Source organism: Macaca mulatta, chromosome 16 (assembly GCF_049350105.2).
Source record: "Macaca mulatta isolate MMU2019108-1 chromosome 16, T2T-MMU8v2.0, whole genome shotgun sequence".
Taxonomy (NCBI): Eukaryota; Metazoa; Chordata; class Mammalia; order Primates; family Cercopithecidae; genus Macaca; species Macaca mulatta.
In genome coordinates, this window is record NC_133421.1 from 64,538,887 (window position 1) to 64,551,825 (window position 12,939).

The 12,939-nt window shown below is 47.0% G+C and overlaps 1 protein-coding gene across 14 annotated transcripts in view; it reads left to right on the forward strand.

Moving 5' to 3' along the window:
* CASC3 (CASC3 exon junction complex subunit) overlaps positions 1 to 12,939 on the forward strand; it is a 77,289-nt gene that overhangs the window by 26,269 nt on the left and 38,081 nt on the right. For 3 of the 14 annotated variants that reach the window (XM_077968669.1, XM_077968672.1, XM_077968670.1), the window contains 7 exons: positions 1,963 to 2,027; positions 3,547 to 3,661; positions 3,904 to 4,002; positions 4,257 to 4,471; positions 5,373 to 5,495; positions 5,646 to 5,710; positions 5,811 to 8,205. In XM_077968669.1, the coding sequence (XP_077824795.1) occupies positions 1,963 to 2,027; positions 3,547 to 3,661; positions 3,904 to 4,002; positions 4,257 to 4,471; positions 5,373 to 5,495; positions 5,646 to 5,669 (641 nt within the window). In that variant the 3' untranslated portion in view covers positions 5,670 to 5,710; positions 5,811 to 8,205. 14 annotated transcript variants of the gene reach the window in all.

The window sequence follows — 12,939 nt, forward strand, 5'->3', positions numbered from 1 at the left end:
TCCTGCCTCAGCCCCCCGAGTAGCTGGGAGTACAGGCGTGCACCACCACGCTGGGCTAATTTTTGTATTTTTAGTAGAGACAGGGTTTCACCATGTTGGCCAGGATGGTCTCGATCTCTTGACCTCGTGATCCACCCACCTTGGCTTCCCAAAGTGCTGGGATTACAGGGGTGAGCCACAGCCACCCTGCCTGGCCCTTTTTATTTATTTATTTTTATTTTTTATTTTATTTTTTTTTTAATGACAGAGTCTTGCTCTGATGCCCAGACTGGAGTGCAATGGTACGATCTCAGCTCACTACAACCTCTGCCTCTGGGGCTCAAACAATTCTCCTGCCTCAGCTTCTTGAGTAACTGGGATTACAGGCTCACACCACCACACCTGGCTAATTTTTGTATTTTTCGTAGAGATGGAGTTTCATTATGTTGGCCAGGCTGGTCTCAAACTCCTGACCTTAAGTGATCCACCCATCTCGGCCTCCCAAAGTGCTGGGATTACAGGCGTGAGCCACTGCACCTGGCCCCAGCTAATTTTTAAAAATTTTTTTTGTAGTGACGGGGTCTCGCTCTGTTGCCCAGGCTGATCTTGAACTCCTGGGCTCAGGTGATCCTCCTAAAGCACTGGGATTACAGGTGGAAGACACTGCACCTGCCCAGTCATCATTGAGCCTCCTGAGTACAGGATCCTTTTCCACAAAAAGTAGAAGACAACAACGTTATTATTTGAGCTAATGTTTAAATGTTTGAAGGCAAAAATTTATTCAGTTGAATTTTGATCAAGATCTTCTCTAATATCTTTGAAAGGCAAGCTTCCCTTATTTCCTTAATCTTCTAGAGACAGATTGCCCAATAGAACTTTCTGTAATGATTGTACTTTTATGTTTTTGTTGTTGTTGTTATTGTTTATATAGATACAGTTTTTTTTGTTTGTTTTTTTTAGATGAGGTCCCACTTTGTCACCCAGGCTGGAGTCTGGAGTGCAGTAGCGTAACCTTGGCTCACTGCAACCTCCGCCTCCAGGGCTCAAGCAATCCTCCCATCTCAGCCTTCTCAGTAGCTAGGATCATGAGCACACATCATTACACCTGGCTGATTTTTTTATTTTTTGGAAAGACGGGGTTGTTTCTCATTGTGTTTTCCAGGCTGGTCTTGAACCCCTGGGCTCAAGCAGTTCTCCTACCTCTGCCATCCCAGAGTGCTGGGATTATAAGCATGAGCCACTGCACCCAGCTGGAATTGAACTTTTAATTAATTGAAACCTAAGTGTCCATGTTTGGCTAGTGGATATCATACTGGGCAACATAGTTTTAGAGAGTAAGACCTACATATTACCCATTTTGCCTGTTCGGGTTTGTCTTTCTCCACCCAGATAGATCGAAGGATCTTTCCTTAGTCTGAAATCTAACTTAAATATTGGAACTCCTCATTTGGAGTTATAGCACCCTTCTTACTATTGGAGGACAATCTCTAGAACATTCCTTTTTGTCTTGAGTCATTTTAGCCAGAGGAGAATCTCCTCTCAAACTTCCAACCTAGATCCCTGTGAATGGGATGTAATCAAGTAGATTTACAAAGCATCCCTCCCTTGTCCGGCCGTTGCTCAGAAACTCTTGGGCTGAGATTTTTCAGTAGGTCGGATAATGTAATGTACTAATTATAATCTCCCAATGATTCTATGCAGGGAACAATTTGATAGGAAAAATTTGAACTTGATTTTCTTTATTGAAGTCATTTTATTTTTTATGTTCAAGGGCTTTATTGCTATATTAAGATGGCAGACAGTGGGGACAAATTTCTAAATGCTGGTGTAGACAGAAAGCAGAGATAGTTTATAGAGAATTTTATTAATTAAAAGAAAAAAGGCATTCCTCATGTTGACACTTAAACCTGTTTCTTGATAGTATCTTTGAGTCCCACTCACATATGTCTGATCTGCAGAAGTAACTTTTTTGGTGTATTACAGGTATGCCCAACCATATTCACATGGGAGCAGGACCTCCACCTCAGTTTAACCGGATGGAAGAAATGGTACAGAAGGGGAAAAGGGTAGATGGGGGAGGGAGCTGCCTGTTACACAGCTTGTTCATTGTTAAAACCAAGATAAGGTTTTTTTTTGTTTGTTTGTTTTTGTTTTTGTTTTTTTCTTTTGAGATGGAGTCTCGCTCTGTCGCCCAGGCTGGAGTGCAGTGGCTGGATCTCAGCTCACTGCAAGCTCCCGCCTCCCGGGTTTACGCCATTCTCCTGCCTCAGCCTCCCGAGTAGCTGGGACTATAGGCGCCCGCCACCTCGCCCGGCTAGTTTTTTGTATTTTTTAGTAGAGACGGGGTTTCACCGGGTTAGCCAGGATGGTCTCGATCTCATGACCTCGTGATCCGCCCGTCTTGGCCTCCCAAAGTCCTGGGATTACAGGCTTGAGCCACCGCGCCCGGCCTTTTTTTTTTTTTTTTTTTTTTTGGAGATGGAGTCTTACCTCGTTGCCTAGGCTAGAGTGCGGTGATGGGATCGCAGCTCACTGCAAGCTCTGCCTCCCGGGTCCGAGTTCAAGCAATTCTCCTGCCTCAGCCTCCCAAGTAGCTGGCATTACAGGAACATGCCATCATGCCCAGATAATTTTTTTTTTTTTTTTTTTTTTTTTTTTTTGAGACGGAGTCTCACGCTGTTGCCCAGGCTGGAGTGCAGTGGCGCGATCTCGGCTCACTGCAAGCTCCGCCTCCCGGGTTCACGCCATTCTCCTGCCTCAGCCTCCTGAGTAGCTGGGACTACAGGCGCCCGCCACCGCGCCCGGCTAATTTTTTGTATTTTTAGTAGAGACGGGGTTTCACTGTGGTCTCGATCTCCTGACCTTGTGATCCGCCCGCCTCGGCCTCCCAAAGTGCTGGGATTACAGGCTTGAGCCACCGCGCCCGGCCAATTTTTGTATTTTTAGTAGAGACGGGGTTTCACCATGTTGAGGCTGGTCTGGAACTCCTGACCTCGTGATCTACCACACCTGGCTAAGATAAAGTCAGTTTTTCCATTGATTATCCATGTTTATTTTAATTTGGATTTCAGAAATGTAAGGTAGAAGGTTTAGGTTCAAATCTTTTTTTTTTTTTTTTTTGAGACAGAGTCTTGCTCTGTGGCCCAGGCTGGAGTGCAGTGGCGTGATCTCGGCTCACTGCAAGCTCCGCCTCCCAGGTTCTCACCGTTCCCCTGCCTCAGCCTCCTGAGTAACTGGTACTACAGGCACCCGCCACCACGCCCGGCTAATTTCTTTGTATTTTTAGTAGAGACGGGGTTTCACCATGTTAGCCAGGATGGTCTTGATCTCCTGACCTCATTATCTGCCTGACTCAGCCTCCCAAAGTGCTGGGATTACAGGCGTGAGCCACCACGCCTGGCCCTAGGTTCAAATCTTGTTATCTTTCATTACTTTTCAGCTCACTTTGCAAATACCCATTAAACACCTGCCATATACCAAGTTGTTTTTCAACACCTAAAGGAAGGTAGAACTTGACATGAGAGCTCTCTAGAATTCTTATTGTTTAGGCCTCTTTCTTTGTCTCAGGGCGTCCAGGGTGGTCGAGCCAAACGCTATTCATCCCAGCGGCAAAGACCTGTGCCAGAGCCCCCCGCCCCTCCAGTGCATATCAGTATCATGGAGGGACATTACTATGATCCACGTGAGTTTTTTCTTATTGTTGGGGTACTTTTCTTGGCAGTGTGAAGTGAAGTAAGACACTAGGCTCCTGGCTCCTGAATTTCTCTTCTGACCTCTCATAGTGGTTATCAAACATTGTCTGGTTGCTGTTTTCTTCGCATGGAATATTGAGAGCATCTTTTAAAGGGCTTGGGGAACAAGGAGACTTGTCCATGTGATGTGAAGAGTAAGGGTTTATGAGAGTCCCAATGTGATATCTTACAGTGCAGTTCCAGGGACCAATCTATACCCATGGTGACAGCCCTGCCCCGCTGCCTCCACAGGGCATGCTTGTGCAGCCAGAAATGCACCTTCCCCACCCAGGTAAGTTTAGTGTCTCTGCTTGTATGCTTCCAGTACCTGAGGATATATGTTGGGAGCACCACAAACCCTATCCTCCTGAGTTCTGTGCTGCTAGCCTGGGAGTCTGGCCATCCTGGCTGCGTTGGCAACAAATTCCTCTTGTATCCATCCTGAGGACTTCCATCCTGAGCCTGATTATACTGAGCAGTCCAGCCAGGCCATCCTATGAAAATGATGTTACTTTATTTTTCAGTTTTTTTCTTCTCCTTATCCAGGTTTACATCCCCACCAGACACCAGCTCCTCTGCCCAATCCAGGCCTCTATCCCCCACCAGTGTCCATGTCTCCAGGACAGCCACCACCTCAGCAGTTGCTTGCTCCTACTTACTTTTCTGCTCCAGGCGTCATGAACTTTGGTAATCCCAGTTACCCTTATGCTCCAGGGGCACTGCCTCCCCCACCGCCGCCTCATCTGTATCCTAATACACAGGTGAGATGGCTAATGATCATGTTTTTCTAGATACATATTCTTTAATTCAGACAGGAGTGTGGTATGGGGAGAATGCTAAAGGAATTTGAGAGAACATTTCAGTGCCACTGATTTGTATGTGACGCTAAGACGCCTCTTAGTGGTCAGGAGCTGGAAATGCGGCTTATGTAATGCCCATCATCTTTATTCTTTTCAGTTTTTTTCTCTGTCGCCCAGGCCTGTAGTGCAGTGGCATGATCTCAGTTTACTGCAACCTCCACCTCTTGGGTTCAAGCAATTCTCCTGCCTCAGCCTCCCGAGTAGCTGGGATTACAGCGCCTGCCACCACGCCCCGCTAATTTTTGTGTTTCTAGTAGAGACGGGGTTTCACCATGTTGGCCAAGCTGGTCTCAAACTCCTGACCTCAACCGATCCACCTGCCTCAGCCTCCGAAAGTGCTGGGATTACAGGCATGAGCCACCGCACCCAGCGTTCAGTTTCTTTAATGGTGTTTCTTTCCTGTGTTGTGGTACTTCATAGGTGGCAATACCTGCTTTTCACTCTTGCATAAAGAAGCTGTATTCTACTCCTTATCACCCCACCTCTGTCCTGCTTAACTTCCACCACATTGACATAATCAAGTATCTGTAGTGTCGCTACTGAACTCAGCCTTTTCCAATTGTCAGCTGATGTTAAGAATTAGAGAAAGCTGGGCAGTACTTTGAAGAAATAAAAACCAGAGCAAAATAATGACGAATTAAGGCAAAAATGAATAGTCACTTTATTTTGAAGGGTGGGCAGATCAGATATTTTTAAAATTATAAATTCCCCAGTACTCTTGTGGATGAATAATATTTCCTGTTCATCATAGGTTGGATGAATTCATTCCTAACTTTTTCTTCTCCTGGCTTGTGGGGTCCAGGCCCCATCACAGGTATATGGAGGAGTGACCTACTATAACCCCGCCCAGCAGCAGGTGCAACCAAAGCCCTCCCCACCACGGAGGACTCCCCAGCCAGTCACCATCAAGCCCCCTCCACCTGAGGTATGAGAGCTCCTTCCCATACTTAGTGCACATGCTCCGTCAGTGGGCTTTCCTTCTCCCCAGAGGATTTCCCTCATTTTTCTGGGTGTGTTTCTCTGGAAAACAGTCTTTGGTATGACCTGATAACAAATTCCAACTTTATTATTTCAGGTTGTAAGCAGGGGTTCCAGTTAATATGAGTTTCTGAATATTTTAAATCTTAACATCATATAAAAGTAAGTGCACAACTTACTGTGAATATTCTTAAAACTAATGCTTACACTTGCTTAACAAACAAAAATCACTAATTAATGCTTTTTTTTTTTTTTTTTTGAGATGGAGTCTCAGTCCGTTACCCAGGCTGGAGTGCAGTGGCACAATCTCAGCTCACTGCAACCTCCATCTCCTGAGTTCAAGCATTGCTCTTGCCTCAGCCTCCTGAGTAGCTAGGATTATAGGCATGCACGACCACACCTGACTAGTTTTTGTATTTTTAGTAGAAATGGGGTTTCACCATATTGGCCAGGCTGATCTTGAACTCCTAACCTCAGGTGATCTTCCTGCCTTGGCCTCCCAAAGTGCTGGACTTACAGGCGTGAGCCACCCCGCCTGGCTTCTAATTAATGCTTTAAATTATAATAATCATGGGATATCTCAGGAGGCTTAAAGGAGTCCTGAAATTTGCCAGTTTGTTTGTGTGGCAAGTGTATGGGGCAGGGTTGAAGTAGAAACGACTGTTACATGACAATTTTCAATTTAGAAGCTACAAGGAAAAAATACAGGAAGGCAGTAAAGGAAAAGGGAAATCTAAATTTGAGATGTTATAGCAGAAAAAACCAGTTCTAAAGATCATAGAGGAGAAAGACTGGGGGTTTTGTTGCTTTTATTTTGTTTAAGGACATTACTTAATACACATTATCTAGAAATGTGGCTTTTTGTAAACAGCTTGTAAATGCCCAGACGGCCCACTAACACTTTGGTGGTTCTTCCCTTTTTCCAACCCCTGTCAGAACGGCAGAGGTGAGAACTCAGGGGAGAAGAGAAATACAGCTGGCTATCTACTACCAGAAGGGCTTCAAAGATATAGGTTATGGCTTCTACCAGCAAACAGCTGAAAGAGGAGGACCCCTGCCTTCCTCTAAGGACAGGCTCTGGAGAGAGGGAGAAACAAGTGGACCTCGTCCCATCTTCACTCTTCACTTGAGTTGGCTGTGTTCGGGGGAGCAGAGCCAGACAGCCCCAAGCTTCTGAGTCTAGATCCAGAAGCCCATGTCTTCTGCTGTTCACTTTCTTCTGGGAAATTGAAGTGTCTTCTGTTCTCAAGGAAGCTCCTTCCTGTTTGTTTTGTTTTCTAAGATGTTCATTTTTAAAGCCTGGCTTCTTATCCTTAATATTATTTTGGTTTTTTCTCTTTGTCTCTGTTTCTTGCTCTCCCTGCCTTTAAATGAAACAAGTCCATTCTTCTGGTTTGCTGGCCCCTCTGGATTCCCTTTTGACTCTTCCCTGCATCCCAGATAATGGAGAATGTATCAGCTAGCCTTCCTCACCAAGGCTAAAAAGACCTGGCCTTTCACTTTTAGTTGGCGTTTGTTATCCTCTTGTATACTTGTATTCCCTTAACTCTAACCCTGTGGAAGCATGGCTGTCTGCACAGAGGGTCCTATTGTGCAGAAAAGCTCAGAATAGGTGGGTAGGAGTCCTTCTCTTTGACTTAGGTTTTTAGGAGTCTGAGCATCCATCAGTACCTGTACTATGGTGGACTTCTGTTCTCTGCTGAGGGCAAATACCCTACTGTGGGGAGAGATGGCAAACCAGATGCTTTTGTGAGAAAGGGATGGTGGAGTGAGAGCCTTTGCCCTTAGGGGTGTGTATTCACATAGTCCTCGGGGCGCAGTCTTTTGAGGTAAGTGGAATTAGAGGGCCTTGCTTCTCTTCTTTCCATTCTTCTTGCTACACTCCCTTTCCAGTTGCTGTGGACCAATGCATCTCTTTAAAGGCAAATATCATCCAGCAAGCAGTCTACCCCATCCTTTGCAATTGCTCTTCTCCACGTCTTCTCTGCTACAAGTGTTTTAGATGTTACTACCTTATTTTCCCCGAATTCTACTTTTGTCCTTGCAAACAGAAGATACTACACCTGGGCTTAAGGCCTAAGGAAGCCAGTCACCTTCTGGGCAAGGGCTCCTATCTTTCCTTGCTATCCATGGCACTAAACCACTTCTCTGCTGCCTCTGCGGAAGAGATTCCTATTACTGCAGTACTTCTGTCCGCCAGGGGTAACTTGGCCACTGTCCCTGTCCTTCTACAGAACCTGAGGGCGAAGATGGTGGCTGTGTCTCTCCCCGGTAATGTCACTGTCTGTTTTTATTCCTTCCCTCTAGCAGCTGGCCTAACCACTCGAGTCACAGGTGTGGCGTGGAGAGGGGGAAGGGGCATTTAATCTGTAACCCCCAAGGAGGAAATAACTAAGAGATTCTTCCAGGGGTAGCTGGTGGTTGTGCCTTTTGTAGGCTGTTCCCTTTGCCTTAAACCTGAAGATGTCTCCTCAAGCCTGTGGGCAGCATGCCCAGATTCCCAGACCTTAAGACACTGTGAGAGTTGTCTCTGTTGGTCCACTGTGTTTAGTTGCAAGGATTTTTCCATGTGTGGTGGTGTTTTTTGTTACTGTTTTAAAGGGTGCCCATTTGTGATCAGCATTGTGACTTGGAGATAATAAAATTTAGACTGTAAACTTGGCTCTCTTGCCAATGTTTTGCATGAGTCTTGATTTGGGAGGGAGGGAAGAGGACTCCCTAATTCCCCCACAGGGTCACGGTCACAACTCAGGTCAGCCCAGACTTGTGAAACAGAAGCCCAGAGAGATGAGGAGCCCCTTTGAGGCCATAAATGTGTCTGCACTCCCCATCAGTTATCTTTTTTAACCACATAGATTACCAGGATATCATGCCATCCCTTAGATTGGAAGTGTCAGGGACAGAGAAGCAGAGAGATGCTGCTTATTCACATGAGCATCTAGTATTCTTTATGGCTTCCTTTGTGTTTGGCAAGTAAGTTTCCCAAGGTAATATGCCATCAGATGTCAGTATAACTATACCAAGTCCTGGGCTGGGGGAAGTATTGGTATAGCTTTCTTGAAAAGTAAAGATGCCGACACTCAAGTATTAAGGACCACAGTCTTAGGGAGACGATCAGGTCAGGTAAGGGGAAGGGAAATTTTTTTTTTTTTGTATTTTTAGTAGAAATTTTTGTATTTTTTGTACCAAAAAAAAATTATATTTTTAGTAGAAATGGGGTTTCACCATGTTGGCCAGGCTGGTCTTGAACTCCTGACCTCAGGTGATCCACCTGCCTTGGCCTCCCAAGGCCAAGTTTGAGTCTGTGTTCTTAATGTCCTTGCCAGTGACTCTCCACCCTACCAGATCCAGTGTCACTTTTTTTTTTTTTTTTTTTTTCCTGAGACAGTCTTGCTCTGTCACCCAGGCTGGAATACAGTGGCACGATCATAGGTAGCTGCAACCTGGAGCTCCTACGTTCAAGCAGTCCTCCTGCCACAGCTTCCCAAACAGCTGTGACTACAGGCCCACACCACCATGCCCAGCTAATTTTTTTTTTTTGTTTTTAGTAGAGTTGAGGTCTCAATGTGTTACCCAGGCTGGTCTAGAACGCCTAGGTTCAAGTGATCCTCCTGCCTTAGCCTCCTAGAGTGCTGGGATTACATGTGCAAGCCACAACACCCAGCCCCAATGTTCCTTTCTTGTTTTTTTTTTTTGTTTTGTTTTTTGAGACGGAGTCTCGCTCTGTCGCCCAGGCTGGAGTGCAGTGGCGCGATCTCGGCTCACTGCAAGCTCCGCCTCCTGGGTTTACGCCATTCTCCTGCCTCAGCCTCCTGAGTAGCTGGGACTACAGGCGCCCGCCACCGCGCCCGGCTAATTTTTTGTATTTTTAGTAGAGACGGGGTTTCACCGTGGTCTGGATCTCCTGACCTTGTGATCCGCCCGCCTCGGCCTCCCAAAGTGCTGGGATTACAGGCGTGAGCCACCGCGCCCGGCCAGTGTTCCTTTCTTAATAACAAATGTTTTGCAACACTAATCTCAAAGTGAAATTAACAGATAATATGACCTGCCTGGACACAAGTTTTCAAAAAACAAATCAACTGTGGGTCATGTTTCAGTTTACCTAGTCCACTTGGCCTTTGATGCTTAGAGGGCAGTTCCTACCTTTGAAGTGACTTTTTCCTCTGGGTGGGATGGAAGTTTACTACAGAGGCTATCCCTGGTATGGGAGAGCAATTTTCATATGGAGCTTGGCAGCATTTGTTGGGTTTCACAAATCCATACACTGGAGGCATGGATGTCATACTGCATCTTTTTTTTTTTTTTTTGGTCTTGCTCTATTGCTCAGACTGGAGTGCAATGGCACAATCATGGCTCACTGCAGCTTTGACCATCTGGGCTCAAGCAATCCATCCACCTCAGCCTCTCAAGTAGCTGGAACCACAAGCATGTACCACCACACCTAGCTAATTTTTTTTTTTTTTTTTTTAATTTTTGTAGAGACAGGGTCATTGAATTCCTGGGCTCAAGTGATCCTCCTGTCTGGGCTTCCCAAAGTGCTGGGATTACAGGCTTGAGCTGCTGTGCCCAACTATTGTACATCTTATAAAGACAGATGGGACTTCCCCATCCCTTGGTGCTGGTGCCACAGCCAGAGTACTGTGACTTTCCTGACCCACATTCCTAATTCCTTTTTTTTTTTTTTATACTGAGTCTCGCTCTGTCACCCAGGCTGGAGTGCAGTGTCACGATCTTGGCTCACTGCAGCCTCCGCCTCCCGGGTTCAAGTGATTGTTTTGTCTCAGCCTCCCAAGTAGCTGGGATTACAGGCACCCGCCACCACGCCTGGCTACTTTTTTTCTGTATTTTTAGTAGAGATGGGGTTTCACCATGTTGGCCAGGTTGGTCTCATTCCTGGCCTCAGGTGATTGGCTCAGCTCAGCCTCCCAAAGTGCTGGGATTATAGGCGTGACCCACCGCTCTGGGCCCCGAACTCCTCTTTAAATCGTATCAGTTTGCTTCTCTTCCCCACAGTGTGATGAGTGACTGTAGGCCTGATCTCCCGGGGTCATGCAAAAAATGCCAACCAGCCTTGGGGTGGGTTACTGGCAGGAGGTTTGAGTGTTGGATGCTTCCCCTTTACCCTTGCCTCTTGCTTCCCCAGTCCTTCAGTTAGACCCTAGTGCTCTCTCTGTTGCCCTGGTAACCAGCTCTGCAAGAAGAAACTCTCACTCAGCAAAGCCCCCAGGTTCTCTATCCTCCCATCCTGCCTCTGGGTGGTCAGAAAGAAGAGGGTGTGTAAGCAGCAGACAGCCTTAGGTGGCCCTGCCCGGTCCCCTTGTAGAAGTCCATGGGCTGGGCCCTCAAGGCTTTTTCGCCCCTATCTCATAGTTATTATTCATACCACCCTGCCTTCCTCTTTATTTCTTCCATAAGCGGCTGCAAATGCCCTGCCAACCCTCTTCCCCTTCAGGGTCAGCACATAGGCCTGCAAACTTGTGGGCAACTCGGAGCACCAAAGACTTGGAATTCCAAAGTCAACTCCCAGTATCTGCAGTCCACTTGGGTTGAACTGTCCCTCTAGGGCAGTGATTTTCAATCCTGGCCGTTTGTGTCATGTGAGGAGCTTTTTAAATACCATAAGCCTTGGCCCTGGTTCAGAAATCTGATTTAAGTGGTCTGAGATACGGCCTAGGCATCAGTGCCTTTTTTTTTTTTTTTTTTTTTTTTGGAGACAGTCTTGCTCTTGTTGCCAAAGCTGGAGTGCAGTGGCACGATCTCCGCTCATTGCAGCCTCTGCCTCCCGGGTTCAAGTGATTCTCCTGCCTCAGCCTCCTGAGTAGCTGGGATTACAGGCACCCGCCACCATGCCCAGCAAATTTTTGTATTTTTAGTACAGACAGGGCTTCACTATGTTGGCCAGACTGGTCTCAAACTCCTGACCTCATGATGCACCTTCTCGGCCTCCCAAAGTGCTGGGATTATAGGCGGGAGCCTCTGCGCCTGGCTAGTATTTTTTTTTAATATGGAGTCTCTCACCCAGACTAGAGTGCAGTAGCATGATAACAGCTCACTGCAACCTTCACCTCCCAGGTTCAAGCGATCCTTCCGCCTCAGCCTCTAGAGTAGCTGGGATTAAAGGTGTGTGCCACCATGCCCGGCTAATTTCTTTTTGTATTTTTAGTAGAGATGGGGTTTCACCATGTTGGTCAGGCTGGTCTTGAACTCATGACCTCAAGTGATCTGCCCGCCTTAGTTTCCCAAAGTGTTGAGATTACAGGCGTGAGCCACCACGCCCAGTCGGCATCAATATTTCTGAGAAGCTTCCCTGTGATTCCAGTGTGTAGTCAGGGTGAAAACCACCGCCACTCCAGGAGGACCATGACTTGATGCTGGCTCTCCTCACTGATTCAAAATGTTGAACTTAGTCTCTGCCTGATATCCTTGAGCATTTGGGGGAGTGCTGGGGTCCTGTGTCCCAAGCTTCTAGCTTCCAGAAGTCTTTCAGTCCCTTTTATTTTCAACCCCCCACACCCTTCACACTCCCCAATTCGCCCTTCCTAACCAACAATTCCCAAATCCTGCCCAGAGAGAAGGTTACCAAGGCAACCGGCTTAATCTGGCAACTGTGGCATGTGCTGGGAGAGAAGCCCTTCCCTCTTCCTATTCAGTTCATAAAATGCTACCTGGGGAGCTCCAACCCATTCCAGCCACTTTCCCCTTTCAAGCCCGGGGATATTGGGGTGTCCAATAAGGGGAGCACAGGAAGCTGATACTCAGACCTCTGATACAGCTTCTTAGTCAAAATTGTGCACTGTCGTCTTTTTACTGTTTCCAAATCCACAAACAGATGGGTGTGCAAAGCTTTATTTCTGTGAACACATGCTCTAGCACACATGGGAACAGATATGCACATACATTGATACGTATGTCGTACACACCCTGTTGAGTTTTACTACCACTCCCAGCCATTAGCATTCCTGTCCCTGCCTGGTTGGTGCTTGGTAAACAGGGGTGGGGCATTGTCTAGAGAGCCTCAACCCACTCGGAACCTGCTGCCACTCTCCGCGCCTAGTAAGTCTAACCTGGATGTTCTCACACTTAACATGGCTTTACGCTGCCCTCCCCCCCTTCTGGGGCAGCATATCCTTAAGGACAGAATGCTCCTGGCGTGGGCATCAGGAGTAAGGATTACTTGGAGTGCTAATTTGGTACCACTTTTCCCACTCCATGGCTATGTACACTTGGGCTCTGTGCTTAATGATAGTTGGCAGTTCTGGGGCTTGTCACCTGTCTCCATGGCCCTGCTTCCTTCTGCTGCCAGCTGGGCCCAGGTGCCCTTGTGCTCCTGGTCTCCTCCCCACTGCCTATTATCCCCTCCTCACCCCAGCTAGACCTGCCACAACCTGCTG